This window comes from Drosophila gunungcola, chromosome 3R (genome assembly GCF_025200985.1).
Source record: "Drosophila gunungcola strain Sukarami chromosome 3R, Dgunungcola_SK_2, whole genome shotgun sequence".
NCBI classification, from domain to species: domain Eukaryota; kingdom Metazoa; phylum Arthropoda; class Insecta; order Diptera; family Drosophilidae; genus Drosophila; species Drosophila gunungcola.
This window is the reverse complement of record NC_069139.1, coordinates 27,658,831-27,684,659: the sequence shown is the minus strand read 5'-3', so window position 1 is coordinate 27,684,659 and position 25,829 is coordinate 27,658,831. Positions and strand designations below refer to the sequence as shown.

General features: G+C 37.2%; 4 protein-coding genes across 4 annotated transcripts in view; 2 read left to right on the top strand and 2 right to left on the bottom strand.

Annotated features, from left to right (window-relative positions):
* The window catches only part of LOC128252712 (afadin), a 52,846-nt gene extending 38,932 nt beyond the window's left edge, over positions 1–13,914 (bottom strand). Inside the window, 1 exon segment of the mRNA XM_052980659.1 lies at positions 13,448–13,914. The gene's annotated coding sequence lies outside the window, so the exon portion shown is untranslated.
* Positions 13,915–15,460: 1,546 nt separating this feature from the next.
* LOC128266420 (RAB6A-GEF complex partner protein 2) lies at positions 15,461–17,880 on the top strand. The gene is made up of 4 exons (XM_053002923.1): positions 15,461–15,658; positions 15,716–15,933; positions 16,391–16,662; positions 16,984–17,880. Exons 1-4 carry the CDS (start codon positions 15,513–15,515, stop codon positions 17,662–17,664), a joined length of 1,317 nt encoding a protein of 438 aa, XP_052858883.1. The 5' UTR covers positions 15,461–15,512; the 3' UTR covers positions 17,665–17,880.
* A 1,360-nt stretch (positions 17,881–19,240) lies between these two features.
* Positions 19,241–20,923, bottom strand: LOC128266147 (saccharopine dehydrogenase-like oxidoreductase). The gene is made up of 2 exons (XM_053002447.1): positions 20,779–20,923; positions 19,241–20,721 (listed from the first exon to the last, which is right to left on the bottom strand). The coding sequence occupies exon 2, from the start codon at positions 20,657–20,659 to the stop codon at positions 19,358–19,360; it is 1,302 nt and encodes a 433-aa protein (XP_052858407.1). The 5' UTR covers positions 20,660–20,721; positions 20,779–20,923; the 3' UTR covers positions 19,241–19,357.
* A 3,447-nt stretch (positions 20,924–24,370) lies between these two features.
* On the top strand, positions 24,371–24,748 carry LOC128259411 (uncharacterized). The gene has a single exon (XM_052991768.1). The coding sequence runs from the start codon at positions 24,399–24,401 to the stop codon at positions 24,663–24,665; it is 267 nt and encodes an 88-aa protein (XP_052847728.1). The 5' UTR covers positions 24,371–24,398; the 3' UTR covers positions 24,666–24,748.
* The last annotated feature ends 1,081 nt before the right edge of the window (positions 24,749–25,829 follow it).

Genomic DNA, 25,829 nt, shown 5'->3' with positions numbered 1-25,829 from the left:
AAGTTTTTTCTCTTGCAGTTTTTTTCTTTTTTATGCAGCTGTTGAAGCTTTGGCACCTGCAGCAATAGACTCACCTCACATAACATACCCCTCCCCTTGACTCCACCTTTTCTGCATCTAGAGGTAATGTTTGCAAAAACTTGTTGCCGGTTGCAGTTTCTGTTCGGCGATTGTGTGTTGTTGTTTTGTTTTTTATTTCAATTATTTTCGGGGTCAGTGGGTTTGTAAAACAAACGGAAACAGCCAGAGGCTGAAAAAAATTTTTAAATACAGACGAGGTGGCGAATTACTAATCTGCACTTCCCTCAGAGAAAACACCTGATCTGCACAGTGAAAATAAATCAACACCATCTGCAATATTTAAAACAAGATTTAAAACATGTATATTGCCAAGTAAAATTTAAAATATTAGCATTTATAAAATCTAAAATATTCGTTATTTGAGGTTTTTATTTTGACAAATCTTATACAAAGTCTTTTTGAGATTTTTATTTTGACAAATCTTCAATAATAGTTATTTAGGATTTTTAAGATAAAACTGTTTTTGATCTTGCGTAGGCCCATATTACAAGTTTGTCTACAAGATGTATTTAAATCTGTTATGATGGACCACTAAACAAAACTTAGATAATTCTCGAAATGTTTTATTTAACCGAGAATTAAAAGATTCACTAATTGTCTAGAAATATCTTTATCCCTTGCCAATACCACGCAAACTCTTTCAGGCTGACAATAGACCTCTGAATTTATTATTCGCGACTCTTGTGCACATGCTTGATTTTTGGATCACCGCGAATAACACTGTGATGAGTGCCAATCAAAAGTCCTTATAAGAGGCATCCAATACGAGTTCAGAATTCGCAAGGCACCCAGTCTACGGTCAGGACAATGGATTGTAATGGTATATGCAATTATAGAAAAATGTACAGGAAAAAAATATGAACCTACAACAATTCCTATTTACGAATTAATTTTAAGTAAAGCCAGATAGTCAGACCAACATAGAATTTTGATATATGATTTTAATGATTTTAAAACTATTATATCCTCTGCAAGTTATGACACTTCAATACACTTACTGATAAGTCGGGGAATCCGACTAATATATTGTACAAACATTTGTCACTTTTTCTCAGGTTGTTTGTCTTTCAGTCGATTGGTATTTGAGAGCTCTTTTACAACGGTTTCTTTGATCTGCTTTACTGTGGCTTCCTCCTTTTCTGTTTCTGACTTTACAGCCAATGACACATTCAGCAGACGCAAGTTATAAAAATAAATACTCTAGGATATAAAAAAGCGTTTAAACAATCACTAAAGGTAACTTTGGCGGTCTAATTTGCAAAGATCAATTATTTAATTGTTTTTGAAGGGAAGGAAATATCTTGACGATTTTTTTTTTCCAATCGTATTTAGAAAATTACAAAATTGGAAAAAATTAAATAAGTTATAGTTATTTTTTTAAATAAAACAATTTTAAAGCTTTTAAAGCTTTTAAAGCTATTACAAGCGCTTCTTATTTTCAACGTTTCTCCAAAATTTTGAATTACCTAATTGCCATTTTTTTCGATTTTTTTATAAATTTGCCACCTTCTAGTTTCTAATTTATTAACATTTTTGTCAACACATTTTTGCTTTTGCGTTAAATTAAATTAATGTTGTTAACGGTTTTATTGTTCAACTCTTGCCAAGATTTTGCGGTGACTCTGCTCTCGCATGAAAATAAATATCAAAAACCATTTTCTTGAGAGCGAAAATGAAAACAATAAACCGGCAAACGGCTTTAAAAGGCATACCGTCGTGGTTATTGACTCTTTTTACTCTGTGTTGCTTTTTCTGTTATTGTTATTGTTTGCTTAACTTTTTTTGCGTTCGCCTTTGGTCTTGTTGACCGCCGAACTGAGCAGGAAGCGAGTGATGAGCCCAAAGAAGTTTAAACATACATACTCATGTATGGTCTATAAAAACAGAAACAAATACGCACTATATGAGTCAAGTTGGTTGTCATTGTTGTAGCTGAATCATTTCGCTGTTGGGCCACGCTTAATTGGTTGATGGAATTGGGTTGAGCGAAATTTTTAATGAGCCCTGAACTGTTGCTAGCCGAAATATAGACAGTGTAGGTGTAGTAGAAAGCAAAGAAATACTTCTTGAAAAGGAAAAAATACACATTCAAACTAGAGGAAGTTCCTAGCGGAACTAATGTTTGAAAGACTTATTCTATGAAATTGTAAAAATTCATGCTTTGTTTCCATATCTATTGTAGAAAAGAAATTATATATGATAGCTTAATATAATTTTTTATTAAATTATAATAATTAGGTTAATTAAATAAATAAATAAATTTAAACTACACACTTTTTTATATTTTTTATAAATAAATATTGTGATTTGGGTAAGTTTGTTAAAAATAAAATGTAACGTTGAGTTTTTCTTATATTGGAAATATTTGTAAAAAACTGAGTAAAATCCTTTAGGAGTGGTTTTGGTTTATTTAAATTCCTAGGTCATTAATTAGTCCCCGATTTATTCCACTTTTCAGGTTGTTTCATAATTCCCAAAGTATTTTTGTATTTAAAACTTCGAACAAACATTTAAAAAAAACACTTTTGAGTTTCAAGGAAATGCCGGAGCAATCAAGATAAATTTAAAGATAATGGAGATTAGGAGAAATCTTATATATATGTAAAATCAGTCAATAACCTGTTGCCTGATAAACGAAGCTGTTTAAGAAAAGAAAAACGTGGTTCAAAGCAAAACAAATATTTGGTCTAATATGGGCAAACATCATTAATGAAAACACATTGACTATGCGTGGATGGCTCAAATAAACGCTTTAATAAAAAGCTTAATACGACAACATCAATATCAGTCCTAATAGGTGAAACAACAACATTGACAGAGAAGATAAAGAAGCGACAAATAATCAAGTGAAAGTTGATTAATAGTTTCCGTTTATGGTTTTTAGCGTTTTCTTTTTTACAATTTTTTACGATTTTCTCGTCTTACATTTTCTGGCTCTACACATATTGCAAATATTTATTCCTTGTAATTAGCACAACAAGCACGCAACTAAAAGTTGAAATAAAAATCAATGAGTAATGCATGCTAATATAAATTTACCGAAGGGGATGATTTTTTCTCCGTATATGTGAAGTTTTGCATGCGCGCATAAGTAAGTTATTCATTGAACAATATTTATGAATATATGTGAATAAATTTAAAAAGTATGTCATGAATTTGAAGTATATATCTGATTTTCTTAAGAAACTATTTTTAAAAGCCGCAACATTTTTTGAACTTCCCTGTCCAGATATTATGGATCGCAGGTAACATTTAGCCTTGACTCTTCAGGAGCATACCTACGTAGTCTATTGCATATTTTCACATACAAACCGGGCACTCCCTCCAGCTCAGAAATTTATGGGAAATTAACTAATTAAGTATGCATGGATCATCGAGTGGGGTGTGGCAACGCAGGCAGACTATGGATGATCTCGCAGTTAATGCAGTTAAGGGGGCAGGATGGGTGGCAAATTAAAAAGAAACATGGTTTTGATAATTTTTTGTAAAAAGTCCTGTGAAAATTTCATGTCGATCGGACTAAAACTCTCTGATGTAAAAAACTTTAGACGTGATACTCTCAAAACTACATTTTTCAAGTCGTTGCGTAACGTAAGTCAAAAAGTAATGGTCTAATCTAAATTTAATTTTGCACACATCCTTTTTACAGTAAAAACTTGCGGATGAACGAAGTTTTTATTTAAAAACATTTTTTTAATATTTTTACAGGCAATAATAGGCTGATTTTTTTATTGAAAAACGGTACCTTTGACTTTAAATCCGCGCCAAAAATACAAAGTGCAATATTTTTCAATTTAATTTCGTTCATCCCCACAATAAACTAATATATTAAATAAATCAATAACAATTTTTTTAATATCACTGTGGGCCCATGCCTTACGCACCACATGACACCACTTTTTTGAAGAGACTCCGACGGAATAAAAAATCCTGGATACTTTTGAAATATAGGCATTTACCGTCTAAAAGACTTTAATAAAATTTGTCTTTTTTCAGCCTTGGAAACCATCCTACTTCCTTAAAAGAATCGAACATTGTAGGTTAGTTATATTTATAACTATGGCTTTGATCAAAAACATAAAATCAGTATTAATTAATTTTTATCCAGCGGACTGATTTATACAATCTCGATTTTTAAAGGCAGCTATTAGATATGAGGAAAAAACAATATGTGAGATCCCATAGAGGATAAATTTCCTTTTTTTTTCAATCAAATCATTAAGTCAGTACCAACAATAATATTTATTCGAAATGTCTTAGTCCTTTGCAATTTACAAAGATTTAATAATAACAATATTTTTGCCCCCTTCCTTCTGAGTTTGGCTTGCCAACTATGAATCAAATTATTTATTATTATTTACTACTTTTGTTCTCTGCTTCAAAAAAGTACAATGTATTTCCCGAAACTTATATGAAATATAAACGCTTTACTAAACCACAATGGGATTAAACTTTTTCTCTTTATAAACTACTTACGCAATAAGCAGTTATATATATTTTATTATTATTCAAAATGACTTTGTAAAAACAAACAGAAATAAAAAGAGAAATCTATCTTCTCTCTTTGCGTAATTAAAAAGTGTGAAAAGTTGCTGAATGGGAGAAAAGTTTTTCCGCCCCGCTGGTCAGGTGTGGTCCGAAACCATCCGGTTTCGCCTAGTATTGACCACACTAAGCCACCGCTCATGTAATGACCATAAGAAATCCAAATATAATTGCAACAGCCAGCATAAACAGTTAAGATGACGCACTCGGGTTGTTAACTTGCCCCAAGTGTAGTTGTATCTGATGTTGCCATTTTGCATGCTGCTGAGTTTGTTGTGACTGCTGGTGCCTAATTAGGCCAGGAAGCAATTAACCGGTTAAAAGACGCGACTGCCTGCGCTTTGTTTAATGCATCCGAGATACCCAGTCGCTCACAGTGTACGCCAAAAATATAAATAGGTATTATTATGAAACGGTTAAATTTATTTTAGGGGGGAAAAGTAAAGACTTTAATTGAGTATTTACAAAATAAAATCTTGTATGACGTACTAATTTCTGTAAATTTTTAGTCCTTTTTTATAAGCTTTGCAACATTATACAAACAATAATTTGTTATTGATATTAATCAGTTTTCTCGTAAAAAGTTAATAATGACATATGTTAATAAAGTTCTTTGATGAAAAAAAATGTTATCGGAACAAAATCTTATAAACTTCAATTCTGTGACCTTTTGGTGTAAACTCTCATAGTATAAATATTACTAAGCCCCTAACTTGCACACTGCCTGAGAATATTTAAACGCACTGTACAGAGCTGTTTCCTGACATAAAAAAGGCAGCGGTAGGTGCATACTTAATGTGGGAAAATTATGCCGGGGCGGAACCCGTTGCTCGCTTTGAAGTCGTTGATTGCCAGCATCTGAGAAGCAGCTAAAGTAGCAGCAGCAATTGCGGTTGCTAAATGATCGTGTACTTACTTCTAATGGCAAAAACTGTTTCTGAGTGACACAAAGACATATCTCAGGGCGTACTTCTTGGAAATTTGAAACTTTCACTTGGCTGAACAACGCCCATAAAAGATAAACACAATGTACATAGGAGAAAGACAAACGCGAACTACGAAAGACGAGACATTAAGAGGAGTCGATAAAGAAGCAGACAACTGCGACAATTGGCAATATAATTTCAATTAATGTGGAAAATGTGAAAGGGAATAAACAAAAGTGGAAAGTAAAATTGTTTTGATCATTTCCCGACTTTTTATTGATCAAGTTTCAGTAAATAAATAGTTTATTGATAACTGATTTTGGGAGTTTTACTGAAATATTTTGTTATATTTCGCAAAGTTTGTATTGGGAAGAAAATTACACCTTAGAAATGGAATTCCATATATAAAGCTAATAAGCGTTTCGTCAACTACATAAATAAACGGAGAGGAATTTTGACGTTTTTAAATACTTATTTTTTTCTCAGTCAAAAAATCAAGTCCTGTATCCGATTTCACCCATAAACAATTCTCATCAAAGCAGTATCAATTATGAATATTAAAAATTTAACCACAAACCGAATTTCACAACCGCCAAACTGTTGCCGAGTTTCTTGGGAATCTTAATTAAATGCCATAAGCAATTTGTATGCCGTTCGCTTGGCAAATCACCAACAGACGCAGGCCATCATGTCACTCATAAATGCAGATATATTGTTTATGAAAATCGGAAAATACGGGGTACGGGAAAGAAATTCCTAATCACAACCGGTCTGATGTATGGAATGCCGCATGGATTCGCCCGATTGGCATGTTTATTCATTATTCGTGCGTTGTCTATTGCGCAGGCGCAGCTGTCAACTGCCAACGATTGCAATTCACTTATCGAAGTTTAGGCAACTTGGAGTTTCTCTGTCTACGAACACTCCCTTTCTAACTTGTTATCAAATATTTCCCTTTGATCCTTAATTTGTTTAATGGAAATTATGCTGCAGAGCATTTAAAAATCAATTGACTTTTGTATGCTTTCACAATCAATCAAATTACTTTCCCTAAGAGATTTACAAATGAAAAAATGTGTATTTTGTGCACATGATGTGTAGGAAAAAAAGTTATAAAAAACATCGGTTTATATTGGCTAAAATATAAAAAAGACCGAATACCTTTAAACATAACTAACTTTCCATTTTTAGGAAGATTTTAGCTACATTATTTTGAGATTGTTATGATTGAAACAGAGATGATTAAGTACTGCAATGTTCCACTGGAATGCCCTGCCAAAATGTCCAATATCATGCCAAGTTTCGACTACTACACGAAATAATGCAAACAAAGTTAAGTCGTGAAAACAACTAGACTGTGCATAAATTGAACATCTGCTAAGTGGCGTCCCATAAAATCTGGCAAGATCTAACATCTTTGTAATTACGGCAACAGCAAACGAAAAATCAGTAACATAGGTAGTAGGGCGGTAAATTTGCAGCTGTTAAAATAGGGAAAAGACAAGGCCAAAACACCGCCGTTAGATGAAAAACCAAAGCAAATAGCTGGTAATCAGCTGTCGCGGCTCAGAGACTGGAAGACGGACAAAATAATTAGTTTCAATGAGGCGGTACTTGAAAAAAACATAGAGAATGAAGCATTTTCAGGCAAACTCGAAGGTATTCAGACGGACATAAAGATTGGCAGTGGTAGACACATTAAGACCCTATTATGCATTCATTTGTGTGCGCAGTGAGCCAGTCGCAGAAGCCTGAGTGGCGGTGCGGTCTATCCTGCTCATAATTTAATAGGAATTTCGTTAATCCAGCGAACAAAGACGCTGACAATTCTGAAACATTACCAAATTCTACAACAAAAAAAACAATAAGTTCGACTACTAGACTCTCTCGGGATAGAATCACCACTGCCGGAAATATTTTTAATACTTATAAATAGTTTTAAAACGCTACTTTATCTAGATTTATACTACTTTGGTATTGGTTTTAAGTATATACTATAAGGATTTGTATGTATCTAAATTATTTAAAACCAATTCACCTTTCATATTAATATTATTCATTTTTTAATTTAATCTTTTATTGTTTTTGTTATTTTTTTTTAACTGGTGCTTGGCCTATAAATATGTTTCCAATTTATCAGCTCAAACAATACCACTATAAAAGTGTCCCTAAATCCCGAGTACTCTGCCAAACTTGTTGCCAAGCGCATTCCAATGATATCTCTTGGTGTATTTACGTCAGGGGTGGAATTGTATTGCATCAACACTCCTCGTATAACACACGGCGCTTTTGAAAGCATTCCCATAAAGACAAAAAGAGGGTCTAACAGTCCAGACCAGGTAACAAAAATCAAGATCATGCAAAGCAGGTAGCTAGCTAAGGGCAACACACGCACACCTTCGAAATTACTATGCCTCAAAATAATATATAAAAAAGGGATCGAAGAGGTACACTGTGGAAAATTCAAAATTTAATAAGTTTTATAAGTCTGTGAAAAAGTAATGTTATTATATATCGTGTGCCTTTCTGGTAATATTCAAAATATTGTCTGATCTAACTCACATATAAAAAACAACCTATTACTTATTCAACACTAAACAAAAAAAATAACGAATACTTATTATATACACTGGTGCCATTGTCACACTAATTCAGTTTTTAATTGAATTGAATTAGATAAATGTTTTTTTTCTCTGTGTATGAACCAGGAGGAGAGAGTGCACTGACGTAGAACGTAGTTGGAAAAACGGTTTTTCCCTTATAAGTTAACCCAAATGAAAATTCCGAACCATTCATTCAAGCCAGAAGGGAAAGGTAGAAAAAGTACAGTCATCTATGTGAGGACCGGCCCTTTGTTGCACCTTTATGTACCTACTCCTGTTTGTCGCACTTCTGTCCATCAATGGCAAGGGTCGCTTGTCAATCAGCGGCGGTAAGACAAAAAATGGCAGGAGAATGAAACTCATTGCGCTAGAAAGGAAAAGTCAACGAGTTTTCTGGGATGTAGCCAAAATGTTTCTCCATTGTTTTCCTACCATGTTTCCATGTCGGGCTATTATGCGATAGGAATGCTTAAGTTTTTGGTTTGTAGGCTTGACTTTTCCCCGAGATCTCCTGTTTGCGATCGGTCCGGAAAATGCATATTTTATGGCCATTAGGCCAACAGTCAATTGACACGTAATAGGGAAATGTCTGAGATGGAGATCCCTCCACAGTAAGACGGCGGATAGTAGAAATATATATTACGAACAAAAAACTATAAAGATTCTTATAAGATTATTATAAAATGTACAAAATTTTTCAACAAAATGCACATATATCTGTAAAGAACACTTTAAATAAAAAAAAAAAACAAATAAAAATATATATAAAAAAAAATTTATATAATTAAACTATATTTATACCATTGCAGAGGGTATTATAATTTCAGTCAGAAGTTTGCAATGCAGTGAAGGAGACATCTCCGACCCTATATATGTATATATATTCTTGATCAGCATCACTAGGCGAGTCGATCTAGCCATGTCCGTCTGTCCGTCTCTCCGTCCGTTTCTACGCAAACTAGTCTCTCAGTTTTAAAGCTATCTGCATGAAACTTCCACTGTAGCATATAGCTCCCATAGGAACAATTGAAAAAATAAATAAAAAAAATTATAACTTTGCTGTTTTCTAATTTTTTTTTTTTAGTTCTTCGACATATAGTAATGGTTAAATATTTCAGAATTACGGTTTAAATTTCATCAAAATCGGACGACTATATCATATAGCTCCCATAGAAATAATAAAAATATAACTATATAATAATTGAGCTGCAAGTCATCATGGCTTCAATGTTTTTGGACATATACGCAAGTAAATCATAATTTAAATGTTTTAAAAAATATTTAATTTTTGCAATAGCTGCAAGGGTATATGAACTTCGGCTTGCCGAAGTTTGCTTCCTTTCTTGTTGTAATTAAATTTAAATTTCAAATTGTGACCAACCCAAAAATGTTAAAGTAGAAACTACTAGTACTACTACTACTAGCAGAATAGTTGAAAAAAGTAATAATAAATGTTTTGGATCAGAGGGAGATCTAAATCAAAAGACTGTTTAAAGATAATAAGACAAAAGAATTAACCGATTTCCAGACTTCCAGATAATCACTGAATCACAGTATTCCTAGTCGCAGTAAGTTGCATACCCTTACCGTTATATCTGAATGAGCAAGATGAGCAGTGTTTTTTTCTGCTTGACTAACTAAAGTTGATTGTCTTGTGTAATTCTAACCGCGTGTAAAATGTGCTACTGATGAGAAACTTCCATGTGCAATTGTGCAGGGTGGTGGTCAGCGGGATATGCGCACTCCAACTGATCTACAAACTTTCTCACATGAAACCTCGCAGATAAAATGCAAACAAAGTGGAACAATATTCCTGAAGACACACACACACACATTAGCAGTCAAGTTTGATCGCCTTACGACAATAACTCACTCGCAAAAAAAGCAAACAGAAAAAAGAGCATACTACAGAAACGGCAGCAAAAAGCACACACAACAAAATAAAATCACGGTCAGGCGGCAGAAGAAAACGAGTTTCTTAGCCGATCGAGCGAGTGAGCTGTGAGCTATGCTCCTATTGCGATAGTGAGTGACTGGCGCAGCATTCGATTTGCAAAACGGGTTTGCGCACGTTTAAGCTTTAAAGGGGCGGAAATTGGCCCACGGGCCAAACAATGGGCGTGGCACTGACCCGTACACAACCGCTTAGCCGAACTGATCAAAAATTATAAGTTACAAAATTAGATACATATGAATTGTATATTAAAATACCATTGAGTAAATAACAACAAAAAGCGATTCGCGCGGCGGATTTGTAGGAATTTTCATATTATAAGGCTAATTCAAAATGTGATATTTATGGTTTCCCATGAATTATTATTAGCAAATCCACACGAGCTTTGTTTATGCATTCCATCCAGCCATAGAACATATGAATAAAATAACTCGAAAACAGCTGCACGGACAAAAGCTCGGATTTCCAGCTAAAACTCCCCCAAAAAAGCAGCATACAACTTTGAGCAAAATGGATTCGTCGGGCAGAACCACAAAAGTAACGCTGGCGCGCTGAAAGCAAAAGTAAACAAAAGGCGGAGAAGAGGGCGGTGATCATGCAAACACAAAGCCAAAGCCAAAAATAAACATTTTGCATTTGAGAAGCAAGAAACGCAAAAGGGTCCAATTACGCGCGAAGCGGCGAATGAGGTATTGCCAAATAGGCGCAAAAATAAAAGATTGAAGGAGTACACGACGTGCGAGTGCGGAGATTGTGGGGCCGTTGAGGCCCCAAACTGCCAGGAAACTGAGAATGCCATTTAGCCAACACAGAGCGCTGGCTAATGCGGGCATGCCCCACATCGCACGAAAAGAAAATATGACTGAGACAATTTAAATCACATCTTTAAAGAAATATTACAAATAAAAGAAAAAAAATAGTTAAAATAATCAGTTTACCAGTTCCAAAACTATTTACACACATACGTAGAATAGTTCAAACTTACAAATTTAGTTTGGCGAAAATATACTTTTAACTTTTGGACTGTAAACTTTTTTTTCTGGGCACTTTAAATCATTTGATACGATACCGTAAAGCTTATCTACTGTTTTGGCGTCAAACTATTACGAATTTCTGATAACATTTTTTTATTGGGGCACAATAACCTTACTAGCTAACACACTTTATCAAGCTTGCCCTAAGTATACCTAAATGTAAATGTATGCTGCTCACATTTCCATTGAAAATATTTATATATTTTTATTTTTTGTATACTTATGAATCAAATTTTACTTATTATGTTGTATATAAAAAATAATTAATGTATTAATTTAACATAAAATTTATTAATATTGTACAATATAGTAAAAAAAAAACTTTTCTTTCATTAATAATTGGTTATTTAGTAAATCCTGAAAAGTTATAACGAGACAATATCAGACTAGCGAAGATAAAATTTCGCGGTCTTTTAAGAACAAATTTTGTCAGACCCTAAATATAATGCTTTTGAAAGGCCTTTTCCGCCCTTTAAACAGAAATGTCCTCATAGAGTAAATCTATTTCAAAACATACAGGGAATTCGGCTGGCCCTCACACCCTGATCTACATTAATTTCAGAAATTCTTTTAACGGCGGCTCAATATTTTATCTGCATTAGTCGGCTGTTTGGATTGGGACTCTTTGCCGTGGCGTAATTAGATTATCTTCCACCTGTGTAGCCACACACATTTGTTCCAATGTACCTGTGCTTGTGGGCCAGTTTCTCTTTCTTTTTCACTTCGCATGGGCGTTTGTAGATCGCCGTCCTACATTTGATTTTACCCCCGCCCTTGTTTTTGATTTTTGTATTTATTTACCTTATTTATTCAGCTTTTTGTATTGGCTTTGTACACATTCTGGGAAGTGGTAATTTTATTTCTTGTTTTTCTTTGCCTTCCTTATCAGCTGTCAATGCAATTGCATTGTGTCACTATTTGTGGGGCAATATAATTTTTTGACTTTTTTTTGGGGCACAGAACGCGCGATAAGGTGACTGGAATGTGGAACGTGCCCATTGATAATAAAGCAGGTAACATTGCTTACACCCAAACTCTGAACTTCCCCGCCAAATCATACTTGAAATTATACTGAATTAAAAGGAAAAAATAAACCGAAATAAAGCAAACCCATGAGTCATGCAAAAATAAGAGAAGTACAAAGTTCAGCTGCACAAAATTGCAGTCGCATGCAGTGAGGTGTGCGAAAAAGGCAAAAATGGAGCTGGGCGAGAATGACAAACAGAGAAACAGGCTTGTGGAGCTACAGGGGACATTCGTTTGATAGACATCTTTAATTTATTCTACCGCCAACTAAGAAAATCTTTGACAACTTAATAAAGGAAAAATCTAAAATAAAAAATTATTGAAATCTAAAATAAAATAAAAATCTTTAAGCTGAATAAGTTTAACTTAAAAGTAGTGACTTTTAGGGAGAGCTCTATAATTACAATTTGTTATACATTTTAAGTATTATTATTAGGTAATTGATCTTCTTGATACTATAATACTATAATTTATATATAGAATAAGAAAAAAAATTTAACATAAATTCTAGGTTCCAATTTGACATGCTCCACTGTACTGGCTATCAGTGTTTCTCCAATTGTTGTTGTTCTCTGACGGTGGGCAAGACAACAACAGTACAATGACCGAAAGTTTGCAGTGCAAAAAATGAGAGAGGGAGTGGAAAAACAGAATTGTAAGCCGCAACAAAAAAAAATCGTAGTAGAAAAGTAAGCATGTAAGCTACTACTACTAAAAACCTGTTAGTCAGTGCAGAGCACTAAAAATTCCAATCTTCCAGTGGCTCTCTCCACTGGAGATTTTTCTGCTGCTTGGTTTTATCCGCAGGTTTCCCTCTCTCTCTCTTTGGTCGCAGGTATAACTGTTTGGGCAAGCGAGAGGGAGCATGAAACTCCAGTGGAGACTTCTGGCAAACGAAACAAACGATCAAAATGAACACTCTGATAACGTATGAAGGTGAGCAACAAAATAAAAAAATACCATCACGAAAAACAACAACAATAGAAATGTCGTCGCACCCTTTTCTTTTCTTGCAAAGAAAGAAGAGAATGGAGAAGAAGCGCAAAACCACATCCCGCTGGAAGCGTCTCTTTCCCCCTGGTGGGGAGAGCGGGACAGAGAGAGAGAGAGCTTAAAGAGGAGCGGGTGGCTTTGCGTGTGTGAGGGAAAACAAAGCAGACGCCGTTGGAATGCCGTTGTTATTTTTGTTGTTGCTAAGCCGGACATAGCAATTGTTGCATTTGTAGTTCAGAGGGGGTGGCATAATTCATAAATATCAAGGGGCTTCATTTTCTATACCTCTTTCTTTGTCGCCCGTTTAATCCAATTTATCCAGTTCTGTAATCCAGGTGAGAAGCAGAATCAACAGCTTTTCCCCGTAATTTGCGTATTTTGCACTGCACTTGGGGCCGCTAATTAAATTAAGCCAGCAATTAAATATTGGTTAACTTTGTCGTTGTGTTGGTAGTTGCTGTTTAACTTGTTGTTGCACATTTCGCGTCGCGGCGGCTGCGCAGTCGGCGTCGAAAGAGAGCCAAGTGCACAGGGGAATGCGAATTTTGTGGAGAAATCGCGAAATAAAAACAAAAAGCACTCTTTTTACAAGCTGCGATTGCGGTGCGAAGCGATCACAATAAAACACGGCACTTACGATCTCCGCACTTGTTGCAATTTAGATGGGAAACTCGGCGATCGGAGAGCTCAAGAAACGCGAGCAACGCGCGCCTTCGACATTTTTTCTCAGTGTGACCATCAACGGGAGAGTGGAAAAACGTCGATGCCAACACGATGTCATCGATGCCAACATCGATGCTTACATCGATGACACCTATGTTTTCACCTCTACAAATGAAATGTTAAGTCATCGTTTCCCTACAGAAATGTTAGGAAAACGATTACTCATTTCTGTAGGGAAACGATGACTTAACATTTCTGTTAGGAAATCGACGATTTTGAATTTCGAATTTCAAAGTTTCAACAAAGCTGATCAGGTCCTTGGATTCCGTTCAGTTCAGCCAACTTTTGGTCAGAAAAGAAAATGTTTTTGACTGCGGCCAAAGAAAGCCAATTTTAAAATGACAATTGAAAGGCAGCAGTTTTCTGATATTTTCTCGTAAACTATAAACTTTACGCAAACTAGTTACTTAACATGAAATGAGTATTCCAACTAGATCTACAACATAATTTTGGATATAATTACAATTTACAAAACAATAACGGTATTTTATTTATTTTTCTAAGAAATTTATCTTGTTGCCAACTTCATCTCATATTCAGGAACCTAAAATACATGAATTCTGAAAATATAGAAATAATCGGAGTTCGGCGCTTTTTGGAAGTTTGTTCCAATTTTTTTCAATCGAATGACGTGAATTGAACACCCGCTGTTCTGTGCTCACCAATGTTGTCAGTTTAGTTTATATTCCCGTCAAATCTGGTTTATTTAAAGTCCAATTGCCTGAAAAATTAAAAAAACAGGGGGAAGCGAGAATTCTGGATATTTTATTTAATAGTTAAGCTGTTTTGCCTTTTTTTTAGCAAAAGCATAAGGTGAAAATCTAATTTAAATTTCTTGTCTTCATTAATTCATACTTTGTGAGCAAATTTTGAGTTGAAGTTAATATTTACAAGGTTTCCGGTGGCAGCCTAGATATACGTATGATCGTTTTCCTGGCCCAACGCCGAAGTCGAATTCTGAAAAGTTAATATTCAAAAATTAAAATAAAAAAATAAATAAGACCTGTAAGGTAATTAGTAAAAAGAGTTTCAGTCTATTTAATAAAATAAGTAGACTGGTGACAAAAAAAGTATATTAAAAGGGATAGGAAAAACAAAAACTTAATTTTCACTTAAATCGAAAGCTCTTTATTCACCATCCATTCCATCAACTCTGATGCTCACTTGATCGATCCCACAAGAGCCCACAAAATTTATGCTAATTTTTTCAAACATAGATAAGCATTGATATTTTCCGCCAAAAACATCGAAAACTTAAACATTTTGCAGTGTGACCAGATGTGACCATTTGAAAAGGCTAGACCAAAGAAGTAAATAAGCAATTTCAAAAACCATGGTTGAGACATTCGCTAACACTTTAATTAAATAGTTCTAAAAAGCGCAGAGTGAAACTTAAGACTTTTGTAAGGAATTAAAACAGCGAAAAGCCTTAAAATGTTTAAGGTAACCGATTTCGTTCATCAATTCAATAAGTTGGTAAAATTTTAGAAGCAGGCACTATTCATTGCACTTTTAAAAATTCCTACTGGAAGATCGCAATCTGTCAATTCAGTATTTCTAATACATTCCCAAACGGTCACTCTACTCGGTTCCCGATGTATTTGTTGCCTTTGAAAAACGTAAATAAATGATTGAAATCAAAGCCAAATTGGTACGAGCGGACTCGGCCATCTACGCCACCGGCGAGCGAGTCGAGTGCCTGATTGAGTTCACCCACAGAGTGTTCACGGATGAGCACAGCGCATCCCAAAGCGGAAATGCCAACGAAGCAAGGTGAGTTGCACCTGCATTGAAGATTTGAACTATTGACCAGAAATATCCACTAAACAGCCCGGAAAACCTCGCCTGGGCTTCGGCGCAGTTGCATTGCTACCGGAAGACCAGCTACTCACACACATCCACTGGAGACAGGACGGCCGAACTCACGGAAATGGTAGGGCGGACAGCCTTGGATGCGGTGACCCAGGCGCCCGGCGAGGTGATTGTGGCCACCAAACCCAAGATCCTCTTCTGCGACCTGCGCCTGCAGCGTGGAGAGACCAAGATGTGTGAGTATAGCGATGGAAACAAGAGTGTCACATTAATCTACATAAATTTCTTTCAAATTCGCGTATTTTAGCTGCTTACCCACTCAGTAAAAAGCCAGTTGTCAAAGTACTTTAACTTTCCTTTTTCATAAACGATAATTGCAAATGATTCAAACAAAGTTCGTTGTGCACGTAATTTGTGTATTTATTACTCGAATAATCCTATGTAATTTCTTTACCTTTACGGAGTTGTTGAATATCCCACAAGACATACGATTAAACCAAAGTATATGAAATATATTTAGTGTCAAAAATTGTTGTAGATTTAAGCGTTTATTATAAACCAAAGCAAACTTCATCTTTCGTTTGACTCACATACTGTGAGAAGCAGATATTGTTAATTAATGTCCAACTTGCCTAACTTTCTGTTGAAATTTAAGAAGTTATTTTTAATAACTTTAATCAATCAATTTTGCAGATTTCTTTAACGAATTCGTGCCCCGCGATGGTCCACCAACATATAGAGGTCATAACATCCGGTACTTCTACAAGATCACCATTGCCACGCAACGGGTCAAATCGAAGGTTCAAACACTGACCGTTCCTATCCGTGTGCTGCCTATTCCGATAATTTCCCGGCCCGATGAACTGCCCGTAACTGTAGAGACCAACGAGGAGCTGGCACCCACTAATCCCTTCCTGGAGAAGCGCGAGATAAGCGAACTGGAGATATCCTGGCATCATCTAAAGGTTAGTAGGAAATAGTAATGTGAACTGCATGGAGTATTGATGAATTATTCGATAAGACATTGTTTAAATGCTTTGCAAACTGTATTGAATGCTTTTTGGGCACTCAAAAAATGCACTTTTCCAGTACTTTTAAGCTTAGTTTATAAGCAAGTATACCTAATTTTTAATATGCTTGAATCAGTTTACGTGCCTTTCCTTCCACCAATCCAAAACTAAAAAACATTCAAAACAAATAAAATTGAAATTCCAATTTTACCATCTTTTTCAGGCCAAATAATTCAACAAATCTTTCAAAAATATTGTTTTATCTGAATTTTTCAGAACGTAACAGCTCGCCGGGCGCCCAAGTTCTATCGCATTTCAAATAAGCGTGGATTCGTCGGTCGCTTCTGCTTATTCAAGCCAGCCTACAAACTGGGCGAGGACATCGTGGGCAGCCTGGACTTTGGCCAGTGCCAGGTGCGCTGCGTCCAGTTCTCGGTGAAGCTGCAGCAGCAGGAGCTTTCCATCCGGCCACAGCCCGTCCAGAACCAGCAGCTCCAATCCCAATCCTCTACGGGGGATGATGTCTCCTCGATGAACTCTTTTGACATGGCCAGCATAGCTAGCGGAGTGGTTGCCGATAACCTGCACAAATCGGCCACTTCTGGAAGCTCACGGGACAAGGACGCTCCCGAACCAAGCGGGAAACTGTCTACCATTTCCACCTCCCATCAGGTGTGCTATGCCACGCTGCAGACCCAGGTGGTGGTGCCGATTCCGTTGCATGTAACGCCCACCTTTCGAACGGATCTCGTCGACGTCCGGTGGCGATTGCACTTCGAATTTGTAACCACCACGTTGATGGATTTTGGCATTCCGAATCCAGAGTTCGGCGAGTTGAAAGCACCTGCAGAGTTGCCTGTAGAAACGATGGTGTGGAACCTGCCGGTGACCATCTACGCGGCGAATCCTCTCCAGATATACTCCCCCAACCAGACCTTTAACATGCTCATCAAGTGATTTGACAACTTGGTTGCAATGTACAATAGGCTAAACAAATTTTAGGTAATCGCAAATACGGTGTTCTTGCAGTTAACTGGTGTTTTGTTAAAAAGTTAAGTTTTTTAAAGAGATATATAATATAAAAACATTCACCAGAAGATCATTTTATACCTATGTAATGATGCTAAAAAAATGTGATTATCTAATAAAAGTAATAACTTTCCATTACACCAATCGAGTTTTTGAAAGCGTTCAATTGGAGTAAAACCTAGTTTATTTTATTCCAACAAAAGTAAAGTTCGAACTGAATGGTAGATTTCAGCATATACTCTAATAGAAACCCAAAAAAAAGAGAATTTTTGAAACAATTTTCTGAGAAAACTATTATTTTAATTATCTGATATTCTGTACACATATGATGTTATATTTTAACTGTATTTTACGACTACGTTTTTTTGGAAAGGAGCTGTAGGTAATCTCTCAAAAAAGTCGTTTGGTGATTGGTGACTGAATCATGATTTTTAATTAAAAAATCAAACAGTTATCGTTTAAGTATTATTAAATCTAGTATTTAATCGAAGGAATAAGCAAAATAACGTTTTTTGACAAAATGTCGGTTTTTACACAAAAAAATTTATTTTTGAGCAAAATTACGGACTTGAATTGCTTATAAAAAATATTTAGAGGAAAAAAAACTGATTAATTACTAAAAAATATATTTAAGAATCTTGTCCTAAAAATTGAGACTAATCGGTTAAGCCGTTTTCGAGTTATGTTGGTCACCGACTCTGAAAACACCATTTTGAGTAAAAGCAAGCACTGTGAAACGCCTTTTAAAATTTGGCTGTCCCTTCGAAAATATTCACACATGAAATTTAAAGTTTATAACCCTGCACCCAGCTATTACAAAAATGAATTGTTTTCTTTTACAACAAATATATTTTGATTTTTTTTAACCCGTTTAATTTTTTTGTTAAAATTTTTAAACGTTTCATTTAGCTGTCTGATTAAAAAAAATTAAAACCGAAATTCTGAAATAGTACACCGTTATATATTTCGAATAATCTGAAAAAATACGAAGTAAGAATTTTGTTCATTTGTTTTTTTATTATATGCCGATCGGATGATCGGACCGCTCCGAATTATATAATAACTGCAATAGAAAAAAGACATTTGGTAACTAGTTTCCGTAGAAACGGATAGACGCACATAACTAGATCGACTCTCCTAGTGATGCTAATCAAGAGGATATATAATTTATAGGTGCGGAAAAGTCTGTTTCGTTGCAAGCTTTTGAATGAAATTAAAAGGGTATAAAAACAATCTTTAACATAAATATCAGAAAATTTCTAGCTTTTCAGATTAAAAATGTTTACATCGACTCACAACTTTTTATGCATGTCCAAAATAGGTATAATTATGTGGTCATGGGTTTTTTCTCTGTAATACCAACATTACTGGGTGTTATTATTTTGCCCCCTTTCAGTGAGATAAAATTACCATAACTTGTTTAATCCCTACCGAACGTATGGCGATAGTTTTTGAACTTTGAATTTGATAAATATTAAGGAGGTAAACATTGCAAGCGGGTGTATCGGTTGTGTTAGTACATTTAATGAGTGCTTACGTAATAACAGTTAAAACCGTGCAATAAACCCAGCTTAGCCTAGCGGTTAGAAGAGAGCCGTTGTACTGGGGTTCTAGTTGAACTTCACTTGTTGGCCAGAATCTCGAACTTCATGCCGTGATCGTGTTTTTCCAATTCGCTTATAAGGCTGGTTCTGGAAAAGGCGGCAGCTGGAGCCAGAACTCCGCCGTTGTTGGGCATCTTTTCGGATTCGCGCAGGATGGTGATTGCCGTTGAGAGCAGGGCCACGCAGGTTGCTCCATATCCAGGATTCATTCCCGAGACACGTACCATTAGCGACTTGGTCGGAGGCTCCGTATATTGGTCTGATCCCTCGGCCAGGCGATCGCCCTTGGGCCAGCCGGTGGCTTTGAAAGTCATCCTGAAGTAGGTACGCTCCATTGACTGCTCGCTTGGTCCGGAACGCGAGGCCAGTCCTCCGGAAAACAGACCTGGATACTTCAGCAGCAGCGTACGGCCAATCTTGAACTTCGAGAGCAGTCCGAAGATGCTGGCAAAAAGGATCACAGCGCCTGCAGCCAGCCAAGAGGGGAATCCCACGTAGGCCTGCATCTGCACGGGTCTCTTCTTGTCCTGGTCGTAGAGGAAGCGCTGGGATCGCATCACCACCGAGCGATCGGAGCCGGGGAAGGGCAGGCACACCTTGTCCACCTCGGTGGAGCGGAAGATGAGTGGTCGTGGCCTGAGCACGGGGTAGAACTTGGGCAACCTCAGGGGGAAGAGCTGCTGCCGGATGCCGCGCAGCTCATCCGAGTGGGCCAGTCCATAGACGGCGCTCTCCCATGTTCCGTAGTTCAAGCCAGCACTGCCTCCGCTCCCACTTCCAGTTGCGCCCTCCTTCATCCCACTTTCCAGGAAGGTCTCCACGGAGTTCACAACGCCATCGAAGTTCTTCTCAACGAAGACGACGCCCATGTCGGCGGGAATGGAGTCGAACCCACAGGCACTGACCACATACACTCCCTTTTCCTTGGCCCGCTGGTCGTATTTCAGCTGCATGGTCTCCATGTACTGAGGTTCCCCGCTGACGTCCACATGATGGGTGCCCGATTCGATGCAGGCCTTTACCACCTTCTCGCCGTGGAACCGATAAGGCCCCGCTGTGTTCACCACAATCCTGCACTTCCTGGCCATTTCCAACAGGGAAGCCTCGTCGCTGGTGTCCGCTATGAAGATGGGCACCTGCGACAGGTCCTTTTTGGCCTTTGCGCCCATCTCCTTCAGGACCCCCTCCAGTTTTTCGCGGTTCCTGCCCGCGATGCCCCATCGCAGACCGCCGAGCACGGTGACTGCCTCGAAAACCGTGTACTTGCCAGTGAAGCCACTGGCCCCAAAGATAATCACATCCAGTCGGTCGGCAGACATTTCATCAGAGATCGTTCCAAAGATTCGTTATCAGATTCGCCCGCCTTTCCTGATATTGCCTCCTGTTGGTACAAAATGATTTACTATGCTATACCTTATATACTAGCACAGATCCGCACCTTAATCGCAGTCTATTAATTCCGGCTGGTGAGCTGGTAATCGGCGTACTTACTCCATATATATCGTATATATGGAAAAGGCAAAAATCGAACCGGCCAAAGTCGAAGCTTAAATGTCAGTGTGACCGTGGTTAAAAAGTTTATCTATACCGGCATCGCTGAAATTGAGTAAGGGTATTTGTGAAAGTGCCTAATAGCCGAATCCCACTGGCAAATGATTTCGCGTCATGCCCATTTTTCACTTATTATTTTATAGCCTGATTCCATTGCTTTTTAAATGTGCCTGATTCCATTGGCGCATTAGCATTTAGGTAATGCTACTCCGACATGTGAGTGGCACAAAAAGCTGATCTGGGTTTGTTTACTTTTGAATTTTGGCAAGTCCAAAAGAAATTATTTAAAAATAATGAAGATGAGTGAGTTTACTCAACTCTTTAATGCTCAGCAGGACATCCACAATGCGACCAACGCATTTGCCAGCTTGGACGACGAGGAAGAGAATCTGATGGTGTTGTTTGACGGGTTTGCAATGGAGACCAACACAGTTTCTAAAAAGGACAAGCATCCCCGTATGTGTGGGAGTTATTTCCTGCCAGAGATCCAGCAGTAATGCATTGTAAGTAGTGCGAGCAGATTTTGCGGCGTGCGCTCTTGTTTTCAGTCATTTTCATACAAAGTTTAACACCGGTATTTTCCGGTATTTTTTTTTTAAAACATTCGGGTCGAATGATTTTTTATCGCATTTATTTTAAATGCGGCATTTAGCCTTATGAGATTCCCTGTGTAAATAAATGTGCATTAGGCTAAATGCGTTTTAATGCGCCAATTAATTTCTTTTGGATTTGCCAAAAATTCAAAAGTAAACAAACCCATATCAGCTGTTTGTGGCACTCACATGTCGAAGTAGCATTAGGTAAATGCTAATGCGCCAATGGAATCAGGCACATTTAAAAAGTCCACTAATGCGGCAATGGAATCAGGCTATAAGTCAAGTCTCATGCGTGTTAATTCTGAGATTGGTTGTTTATTGGTTTCAATACTGTTATTTCCTCTATAATTTCCACGATCTTAATGTTGCAACCGAATCCGATATAAAAAAATTTGAGCCGAAACCGGAATAGAAATAGTTGCATTGTTTGTAACCGTTACAGTAACCAAAACCGATATTTGATTTGGTTTTAATCTAAGTTTTAATTGAGCATTCGAGCACTAACCATACAACATATAGACTGAGCATTTCATACAACCAAAATGGACACAAAATTTATTTAGCGGCAGGCCCCCAGGGCTCTCAGCAGCAGGCCCCGGCGCTTCTTGTGTTTTCGGGCTCTTTGCTCTCTCATTTTTATGCTCGCGCACTCATTGCACGATTTCAGTCGTTCAGTCACAGAGTAAGAAACTATATAGAAGCACCATTTGCTCTGCCGCTTTTCCAGTGATGACACATAGACCAAAAAAGTGGAAATTTTCAGTCTCTCACGTTTCGATTCGAACTTGTAATTTGGCAACGCGGTGAGTTTCGCAGCTGAACTGCTCGCTCTCATTGCTAAGGTCTGGTGCGAGCCGTGCAGTTGCAAGGGACCGAAGCTTCGAACATGGCTCTCGCAGAATTTGGGGCAGAGCAAATGGTGCCTCTACATATTTTCATACTCTATGAAATGGTGCCTCTATATATGTAATTTCTTACTCTATGTCGAAATTGCCCAAGCCGACATGCCTGCACCGCGTGGATGCCACCGGGAATGTGCTGGAGGATATAGCCGCCGGCTCCTTGTCTTCTGCTCCCGGAGGATCGCTCGGCAAGGGCAAGCGCCGCTCCTGCAACGGTTCGCCCTCGACGATGGTCAAACGTCTCAAGCGATCGCCTTGGGCTTGGGTCAGAAGTCGCTGCCCAAGCCCATGAAGGGCCGCCCGCCGAAGGCCAACAATTTGGTGTCCTTTAGCGAGGCCGTCGAGATCCTGGGCAGCAGTGAGGGCAGCTCGCGACGGGCCACATTCGGTTCGATATCGTCGAAATTGCCCAAGCCGACACGCCTGCAGCGCGTGGATGCCACCGGCAATGTGCACTGGACCTTGGATGCCAAGAGAATCGAGGTTGCTTTAAATCAAATAATTACATTTTTACAATTTAAAAAAAATAGGCTCTATAAATTCTGAAAACCTTTGATTATGGGATTATAATCATTTGCATAAAATTAAACAGGACTTACATACGGAGGTCATCTTAAATGACCTCTACATAAGTCCTTTTTCAAAAAGTAATTTCTCTCAGTCAATTTCAGATTTTTTCAATTTAATCGAAATAGAACGCCAACTTTATTCATTAAAAACATTGAAAATGAAGTTAAAAGTCCTCAATTAGGTTTCAATAGATTCTTTGCGGCATCACCTGACATTCAAATCAATTAGCACGTTACGCTAAGAACGACTCGTTACAATCTGTCGGCAAACGGTGGAAGACAGGCCCTAAAGATGCCCTGGAGATTCTTAAAATCTCCGATAGTCAGCTGAGGCAGCACGGGCTAGTTTCTTTCCCGGTTATTATAGGATAGGCGTTCTAGGCAGAGCTGAGTTGCACCATGGTCCCGGCTAGTCCGGGGGCTACGTTCCTCTTTTCTCCTAACCACGTCTGCTCACCTGCACTGTCCTTAACCAAAGAAAACGGGATTTAGCTAGAGCTGGAACAAACATCGATGTTTATTCGATACAATACAAACTTCCTAACGTCGATGTTCACTTGGCAAACATCGATTATTTTCACTTTTCTGGAGAAACTCGGCCGGGATTACGTTAGTGCACTGTAAGACAATGTTGGCGTTGGAACAGTGGGTACTCGCTACAACGATATATGCACACTACAGTTCTAAAAATATGCTAATGGATGTGACAAAGCTGGAATGGGCTAAAATTATGTCAGAGGATATCCAAAAACTGGTTGTTTCCATATTCATATTTTCATTTTCAAAATCAATGTTAAAACTAAAATTTAAATAATTTATCATCCCCGGAAAAGCCAATTAAGAAGTTCTATCAAAGCCTTCTATCCTCTAGTCTACCCATACGTGATAAAAAATAAGCTTGTAGGGGAATTTTTATCGTGGCAAAGTACAAATGGTTTGTGGAATTTATGGCTGTGTACCTGTGAAATCAGTTTTTTATTTTCCTTAATGCAAATACATTTTTAAGAGTAAAACTGAAAATGACAAATTCTGGTTAATGTTAATAATAAGTAAAAGTAGCGAGCATTGTATACATACAATAAGTGAAAAAGACATTTTAAAATCCAAGTTATTGCCCTACCACTCATGCAAACAGTTAAAATAAAAAACCAATGCATATCAAAGAGCTGAGATCACAAAGATGTAAAAACATGTTTCGAAAGTTAAAGCTCGGTTCGGATAAATTCAAGTAATAAGTGTTTCAGATTGACCATATGTACTAACAATCCAGTTATTTATACACATGTAAGTGAGCTTTTGCGGTATAGCATTTGGAGTTCACTGAGGCAGATCAATCACCCCAAAATGCTGGGAAGGTAAGAGACTTCCTGAAGTACCTGGATAAGTATAAAACGTTAAGTTCCATGTCAGACACAAGTATTCAGTTGCATACACTCAAAAATGATGCTGCATTTACTCTTATTGATTGGGCTCCTCGGATCGATCCAATCCCAAGTACTTCTCCCAGGACTTCGAGTTCTTCGGGTTCCTGTACTTGACAAAGGCCAAATTCAAGTGGTGGAGTTCTTGGACGCGGCCTCCACAGTTACCCCTGAGTTAGTGAGGGATCAATTCAGTAGGCGATTTACGACGCTGGCCAAACCATTAATTGCTGGTGCTGCTCCTCAAACAAGTCTTCCAAACATCAAACCTACATTAAACTCTTAAAAAGTGTTCAGCTGAAGACTTTTATGAAACAAATTAAGCTGCTTAACTACACTAATAAATAGCGTATGTCATTGATTATACTACTTTCAGGTTTAACCAGCTTTTGTTAGACGGAATTTAATCAGGTTTCGTTGTGGGTGGAGAAAGCTTGGTCGAAAAGCAAGCAGTACTGTTATAATACCAGTTACTTGTGGAGTAAAATACAACAGTTCGTTGAAAAGTATGTTACAGATAGAAAAAAGCGTTTCCGACCCTATAAAGTATATATATTTTTGATCAGGATCGTTAGCCGAGTCGATCTAGCATTGCCTGTCTGCCTGTCCTTCCGTGTGAACGGTGAGATCTTGGAAACTATAAAAGTTTGAGATATAGTATTGTGCCTACAACCACGTCATGTCACTCTAAAACTTTGTAGAGGCCAGTTGTTAGCCGGTGTATGCCTAATAATTATTTAAATCATATTATTATTTTAGAAGTTAATAGCAAATAAGTAACTTTGTATATATTTGAAAAAAAAAAAACGGTGTGGCAGTTCGGCAGATGGCGCCACCTAAAACCCGACTGTTATCTGGGGGCGTACTTATTTTGAAATGGATACGCTGAGTAATAGGGGCAACCATATATACATTCTACACACAACTTCATTTCTTGTACAGAGGTGTTAGTGTGTGGATCATATATGTAAATAGTCCGATATTAGGCCTACCTCCTTCAGTTCAAAGAATACTTAAATTCAGTATCAAAAAAATTTACCAGTAAAAATAAAAGTCATAGTTTAATTTTTATATAAAAATTTAAATTTAACAATTATTTTTTTTTATCCTTTAAATTCATTTTGATAATTAAGTATGATTTAAAATATACGTTTGTCATATTTCGATTTTGCTGCATAAAGAAACATAGTTCGTTTGTTTTCACTCTTCTCGATTTTTTTATGTTTAAATTTTTTAAAACTCAACTATTATTTGTGGTCCCTGCACAGAAGTATTGACTCGATTTCAAACTAATTGCAACATAAAGAAAAAAATTAAACGGTTTTTTCCCCAAACTTGCAGTTAGCTGATGAGAGGTAAATAGGTGCAGAAATAAGACATGCCAGAATACCGTTGTTTTATCATTTGGCTTTAAATAATAGACAATTGAAAAACGGTGTACAGGGTGTCC